Source organism: Rhinopithecus bieti, unplaced genomic scaffold, assembly GCF_001698545.2.
Source record: "Rhinopithecus bieti isolate Rb0 unplaced genomic scaffold, ASM169854v2 scaffold_5153, whole genome shotgun sequence".
Classification (NCBI taxonomy): domain Eukaryota; kingdom Metazoa; phylum Chordata; class Mammalia; order Primates; family Cercopithecidae; genus Rhinopithecus; species Rhinopithecus bieti.
Window position 1 is genome coordinate 87,216 of NW_016804751.1, and position 7,398 is coordinate 94,613.

The following is a 7,398-nucleotide window of genomic DNA, read 5'->3' on the forward strand; positions in this document are numbered from 1 at the left end:
TAAAAGTAAAAGTAGGCAATCAGGCAAAATATTATTTAGTGACTATTATTTTTAAGTAAAAGTTTTATGATAAATATGACCATCTAGTAGTTCTTTTGAGGAATAATAATGATAAATGTAGTTACCAACCACATCCTCAGCCTTCAGTGAACTCTTATCCTATTTACTATCAAACCAAATCTCACAGATCTCTAAAGAATAAATATAAGCACACCTGTACACCCTCAAAGTCTTCCACAGATACTTTCTATACTGGCAAACACTAGCTTATTTCTGAAACTAAATATGCATTTCACTCCTCCTTGCCTTTTTCTTTAATTATTAGTCAATTCATTTTCTTATGACCACAATGAAGAGGCCTATGACTGACAATTCCTGTGCTACAATCATCTCAATTTTGCACTTTTTCATCTGCCGCCACCATGGAGACAATGTATCAAAATAACATCGTTTGAAAATAAAATTAGAAATACTAAATATGTTCCTCCAGTATCTTAGTACATTTTGTGTTGCTCTAAGAGAACACCTGAAAATGGTTAGTTTATAAAGAAAAAAGGTTCATTTAGTCACACTTCTGCTGGCTGGGAAGTTCAAAGTGCGTGACACCAGCATCTACTTAACTTCCGGTGAGGGTTTTTCTCCTGCCTTGTACTATGGCAGAAGGTCAAAGGAGAGGTAGACAGATGTGAAGATGAATCAAACATGAGGAGGAAACTTCCTTTATAACAATCTGTACCTGAAGGAAAGATTCCATTTCTGCTAGAACTAATCTAGTCTCACAAGAGTCATAAATCACTCACAACCTTGAGAAGGCATTAATCTATTGATGAGGGCAGTGACCGTATGATCTAGACACCTCCCACTAGGCCACATCTCCCAGCACTGCCACACGGGGGATCAAACCTTAACATGAGTTTTGGTGGGGACAAACTACATCCAAATCATAGCACCCAGATAATAGTACCATCTGCCATTTCTTACATGCTAATTTTCTCAAGGCACCATGTTAAATGCAAAATGCTTTTTACTAAATTACGTAGCCCACACTAACCTTATAAGTACTATCATTTTCCTCACTTTCCAGATGCATAACCTGAGACTCATAGGAGTAAAAGTGAACCACTAATATATGAATTAACTTGAATTTGAGTTCAGTCCATAATCCACACTCTTAATTCTTGATTTCCCATGCTTTTTCTCAGTTACTATAGGCAGATGTAAAGATTAAAACACATTACCACTGAAGCTTTTATAACAATTAACTTCTCTTGAAATCATATTAAAACCAAACTACAGACAAACTCATTTCCTTTCCAACATTCAGGCTGTCTTTGATAAATCTTTGTTAGCACATCTCTGCAATATCTAAAAAATGTTTTTGTCTGTTTGTCGGATCCCTGAAAAGGCATTTTGTATTTTGTGTCTTACCACACTCTTTCTCTGAAATGCACTGGGTTGAATGTGGCCTGTGAAGAATAGTTCCATCTTTGCACACACAGTCTTCTCTTAAGTTCAAACAGGAAGAATGTCCATAGAACCATTGGTTCAGGCATGTTCTTGCTTCACAAGGTCGCACACAGGGTTGATATTCCTTCCCCTCTGGGCAACTCAGGGCTTTGAAGAATAGGAGACAAAATTTGCTAATGATGAAAGTAACCTATTTAAATTCTAGTAAAAGAAAGAAATGTCAGATTTCTTACAGAAAATATATTTTGCAAATTTTAGTCTCTTCAAAGTCCATTTTTCATTTACTCTGTAACCATACATCAGAAACAAAGGCACCAATGTGTTTGCTTTTTGCATTTTTTGTAATTTTTAAGCATTTTCCAAGGGTCTACTAGTATTAGCTGTTATGGTGGGAAACGCTTATCAGATGTATAACAAATAAATATCACCAACAGGCAGCACAAGTCTGGTTGGAATAAATATACAATCAACTACTATGAAATTATTGCTCTGTGCAGTAAGAAGAGTTAACAGTCTACTCAGAATTATAACCGAAATACACTTTCAGTATATAAAACTCAACCAAATCATAAAAAAGAAAAATGCTGTATGTTTAGGTTTGATCCTTCACTGTCAAAAGAAGTTACTATTGCTTAGCAGTTTATAAATGATGTTTTAGAAAAGCCTTGTGGATTGTCAATGATTGTAAAAAGTCATACTATTAAAAATTGAATGCTCAGCTGGTGGGGTTATAAATTGGTACAATCTCAGTGGAGAACCATTTGACACTGTCTAGTGAAATTGGGGATGACACACATTCCCGATGAATCAGCAATGCCCCTCTTGAATAGTGATTACCTCTCAGGGAAAAGAGAGAGGGAAGGGCTGGAGAAGGCACATAGGGAGCTTCATGTGTGACCGTTTTATTTCTGAAATTGAGTGATGCAACTTGTGTTTGTGATAGCTTCTTCTGTGCATTTTGTGCTTACTAAATTAGTTCGTGATGAAGAAAAAGAAGGAAAGAAGTGATTGCAAAAGTGACATTTATTTATGATTAAAAAATATTATTCAGTTAACAGTTACTTACAGCAATAATCAGGTTTTCTCCACTGAATACAGATATCAAACTTGTTGCACAGAGCCACATATGCAGAAAGTGCATCACACTCATAGTTCCAAAAATAGGTATAATTGATCCACATCTTTTCACAAAAGTCTTTCGGTGAAACCTAGAGAAACATTCTGCTTTGAAATAAGTTATATTGTTTTATATATTTCTCTGAAAGCCCTAAGCTAGACTAAGATTATTTGGAGAATCAAAGGGTAGCAAGTTAATATTCATTATACTTCATCATAGACCTTACTTTTTTCAAAAATTCTTAATATTAAACATCACTCTAAACACACTTAAATAAGACAAATACCATGTGCACTAATCTACACACATCTTCCTTATAAAGGTGGAAAAGAAAACAGTATGTGGAGCCAAGCAAAAATTTATTTCTAATATCCACTGTGGGCTACAATTGCCTTTTCCATATACTGAATAAGAGTTTGAAGAATTATAGATTAAGTTGTAAGCTCACAAAGCATTCTATAATGGTATATGGTATTGATTATTAAATAAAGTTACAAATGCTTCTCAAAACTTTTATTAATATTCAATGTTAGTTACATGATTTGTAAAATTTGGCACACCTCAATTTAATTAGAGACTCATTTGTTCCTATAGAATAGGTTCCATTTTGATCTAGTGATACCTGAAATATAAATAATGTAGCATGTGACAATATTTATTCCACTTTTCTCTCAACTCATTAGTCAGTAGGCACATACTAAATATCTAAATTTAGATGCCAAATTCTGATACAGGCCAAAGCATCCAATAAAAATAATGATCATTGGTGAGGATGTAGGGAAAAGGTAACCCTTGCGCACTGTTGGTGGGAATGTAAATTAGTACAGCCATCGTGGAAGACAATATGGAGGTTTCTCAAAAAATTAAAGATAGTAGGCCGGGCGCGGTGGCTCAAGCCTGTAATCCCAGCACTTTGGGAGGCCGAGACGGGCGGATCATGAGGTCAGGAGATCAAGACCATCCTGGCTAATACGGTGAAACCCCGTCTCTACTAAAAGTACAAAAAACTAGCCGGGCGACGAGGCGGGCGCCTGTAGTCCCAGCTACTAGGGAGGCTGAGACAGGAGAATGGTGTGAACCCGGGAGGCGGAGCTTGCAGTGAGCTGAGATCCGGCCACTGCACTCCAGCCTGGGCGGCAGAGCAAGACTCCGTCTCAAAAAAAAAAAAAAAAAAAATTAAAGATAGTAATATTACATAATCGAGCTACCCTACTACTATGTACATATCCAAAGGAAATGAAATCAGTATGTCACAGAGATGTCTGCACATCCATGTTTATTGCAGCATTATTCACAATAGCCAAAATACAGAATCAACCTACGGGTCTGCCAATGGATGAATGAAGAAAGCAAATTTGGTAAATATACATAGTGGTATATTATTTGTCCTTTAAAAAGAATGAAATCCTGTCATTTGTGACAACATGAATGAACCCAGAGAACATGCTGTTAAGTGAAATAAGCCAGACACAGGAAGACAAATACCACATGATCTTACTCACATGTGAAAACTAAAAAAGTTGATCATATAGAATTGAGCAAGGAATTATATTTACCAGGGATTGAAGTGCTTGAGAAGATGTTGTTAAAGGGTACAGAATTTCAGTTAGATGGGCAGAAGTCCAAGAGATCTATTGTACAACATGTTGACTATAATAATATATTACATTATTGAAAAATGCTGAGAGTGGATGTAAAGTATTATCATCACACAAGTGAAAATCACATAAGGTAATGCATTTGTTAATTAGCTAGATTTCATCATTCCACAATGTATATACACAGTAAACACATACAATTTTATCTGTCAATATAAAAATAAAATTAGATATTTTTAAAGATGCAGAAAAAAACCCTAAGAATCGACTATCTTTCAATGTCCTTTGTGAAATCTCAGTTTCCAACCACCTTACTTTACACACAATACTTGCTTTAGTCACTAATAGCCTCCTTTTAATCAAATGCAATGAAACTGATATTCTAAACCCTCCCTGACCTCTCAGAAGCCTATATTGCCATTAGCACATCCACTTGCTTAAAATGTTCTCTCCTTGAACTTCAAAGGTACCACACTCCGTTGCCTTTCCACCTATTTGGTCATTGTTTCTTATACCTGCCTCTCATTCTGTTTTACTAGATCCCATCCTCAATGGTCATGTTCTGTCACTGAAAATGCTCTCCCCAAGCTCATCCATTCCCATGGTTTCTATCACCATTTGGGGCATTTAAATCTTCTTTATCTTGGTTTCTTCATATGTGAAGTAGAGTTAATAGTAACAACTACTACTACTTAAGATTGCTGTGAAAATTAAATGAGCTAATATGTGGAAAATGTACAGAAAAAAACCCTGACACAACATAAATTATCATTATTCTTAAAATCCATATACTAATAACTCTTCCAACCTGATCTCTGGCCTCAACTTACCTCCTCTGAGCTCCTGAATTATGCTCCAGAGTTTCTGCTTAGTGTTTTCACTCTGATGATACACATGACTTAATCTGTCCGAAATTTAAAAAAAAAAAAAATCCCTTCTCTACTTAGCCCACAAAAGCTGATTCTTCTGTATCCTCTACTTACTTATTAACTGATGAACACTTTCATCATTTATTGGGTACCTAACTACATATCAGACACTGTACTATGCATAAGAATAAAAGTAAATAAAACAGACCTGTTCTCTGCTTGTGGATCTCAACAACTACAAAAACAAAACCTTTAAGTAAGATGAAGAGAAGCCACCATGTTAGAAAGGATTGAACGAAAAAAGTATTCCAGCTGGGGAAACAGCAAGAAGTATAGCCTTTTGACAGAAAAAAATAACTCTTGGAATATGAAGAAGGCTGAGAGGAGGCAACAACGTTGGAGCTTAGCAAACAAGAGGAGCATAGCACAAGATGTGGCTGCAGAAGTAGGTGAGCCAGATCATAGAGGACATTGACAGCCCTGGTAAGAACTTTGGAATGTAGTCTAAGTGAAATACAGTGAAGGATTTTAGGTAGAGAAATCACACATTCTGTTTATAATTTTAAGATATTATTCTGCCTGCTTTGTAGAGATTTGCAAATGAGGATGAAGCTCAGTGGTAGAAAAGGCTACAGTAACCAAAACAGCATGGTACTAGTACCAAAACAGATACATAGACCAATGGAACAGAACAGAGGACTCAGGAATAATGCCACACATCTACAACTATCTGATCTTTCACAAACCTGACAAAAACAAGCAATGGGGAAATGATTCCCTATTTAATATATGGTGTTGGGAAAACTGTCTAGCCATAAGCAGAAAACTGAAACTGGATCCCTTCCTTACACCTTATACAAAAATTAACTCAAGATAGATTAAAGACTTAAATGTAAGATCTAAAACCATAAAAACCCTAGAGGAAAACGTAGGCAATATCATTCAGGATAGTCATGGGCAAAGACTTCATGACTAAAACACCAAAAACAATGGAAACAAAAGCCAAAGTTGACAAATGGGATCTAATTAAACTAAACAGCTTCTGCACAGAAAAAGATACTATCATCAGAGTGAACAGGCACCCCACAGAATGGCAGAAAATTTTAGCAATCTATCCATCTGACAAAGGGCTAATATCCAGACTCTACAAATAGCTTCAACAAACTTACGAGAAAAAAACAACCCCATCAAAAAGTGGGTAAAGGATAGGAACAGACACTTCTCAAAAGAAGACATTTATGTGGCCAACGAACATGTGAAAAAAAGTTCAGCATCACTGGTCATTAGAGAAATGTAAAACAAAACCACAATGAGATACCATCTCATACCAGTTAGAATGGCGATCATTAAAAAGTCAGGAAACAACAGATGCTGGAGAGGATGTGGAGAAATAGGAATGCGTTTATACTGTTGGTGGGAGTGTAAATTAGTTCAACCATTGTGGAAGACAGTGTGGCAATTCCTCAAGGATCTAGAACCAGAAATACCATTTGACCCAGCAATCCCATTACTAGGTATTACTCAAAGGATTATAAATCATTCTACTTATGTTTATTGCAGCACTGTTCATAATAGCAAAGACTTGGAACCAACTCAAATGCCCATCAATAATAGACGGGATAAAGAAAATGTGACACATATACACCATGGAATACTATGCAGCCATAAAAAAGGATGAGTTCATGTCCTTTGCAGGGACATGGATAAAGATGGAAACCATCATTCTCAGCAAACTAACACAGGAACAGAAAACCAAACACCGCATGTTCTCACTCATGAGTAGGAGTTAAACAATAAGAACACGTGGACACAGGGAGGGAAACATCACACACTCTCTGTCAGGGGGTGGGAGACTAGGGGAGGGATAGCATTAGGAGAAATACCCACTGTAGATGATGGGTTGATGGGTTGACAGGTGCAGCAAACCACCATGGCACATGTATACCTATATAACAAACCTGCATGCTCTGTACATGTATCCCTGAATATAAAGTATAATTAAAAAAAAAAAAAAGATGTAAGTCAAGAGAAGCATCTATTAAACTATCTGACATTCTGTTTAACAATATTGAATTATAAAGCTTTGTCATTAGACCAGGCAAGAGGTGATGTTTGTCTGGATTCAAATGGTGGTGGGAAGAAATGCATGGATATTGAATATATTTTGGAAGTGGACTCAACATGACTTGGTGATAGCTTGGATGGAACAGACCGAGCATCAACAAGTCATCAAGAATTTCTTTATCTCGCCGGGCGCGGTGGCTCAAGCCTGTAATCCCAGCACTTTGGGAGGCCGAGACGGGCGGATCACGAGGTCAGGAGATCGAGACCATCCTGGCTAACACGG

General features: G+C 36.7%; 1 protein-coding gene across 1 annotated transcript in view; it reads right to left on the bottom strand.

Annotated features, from left to right (window-relative positions):
• Positions 1-7,398, bottom strand: part of OTOGL (otogelin like) — a 181,164-nt gene that overhangs the window by 22,776 nt on the left and 150,990 nt on the right. Inside the window, exons 44-45 of the mRNA XM_017870369.1 lie at positions 2,534-2,675; positions 1,429-1,614 (exon numbers count right to left, since the gene is read on the bottom strand). Coding sequence (XP_017725858.1) covers positions 1,429-1,614; positions 2,534-2,675 — 328 coding nt within the window. The remainder of the gene's footprint in view (positions 1-1,428; positions 1,615-2,533; positions 2,676-7,398) is intronic.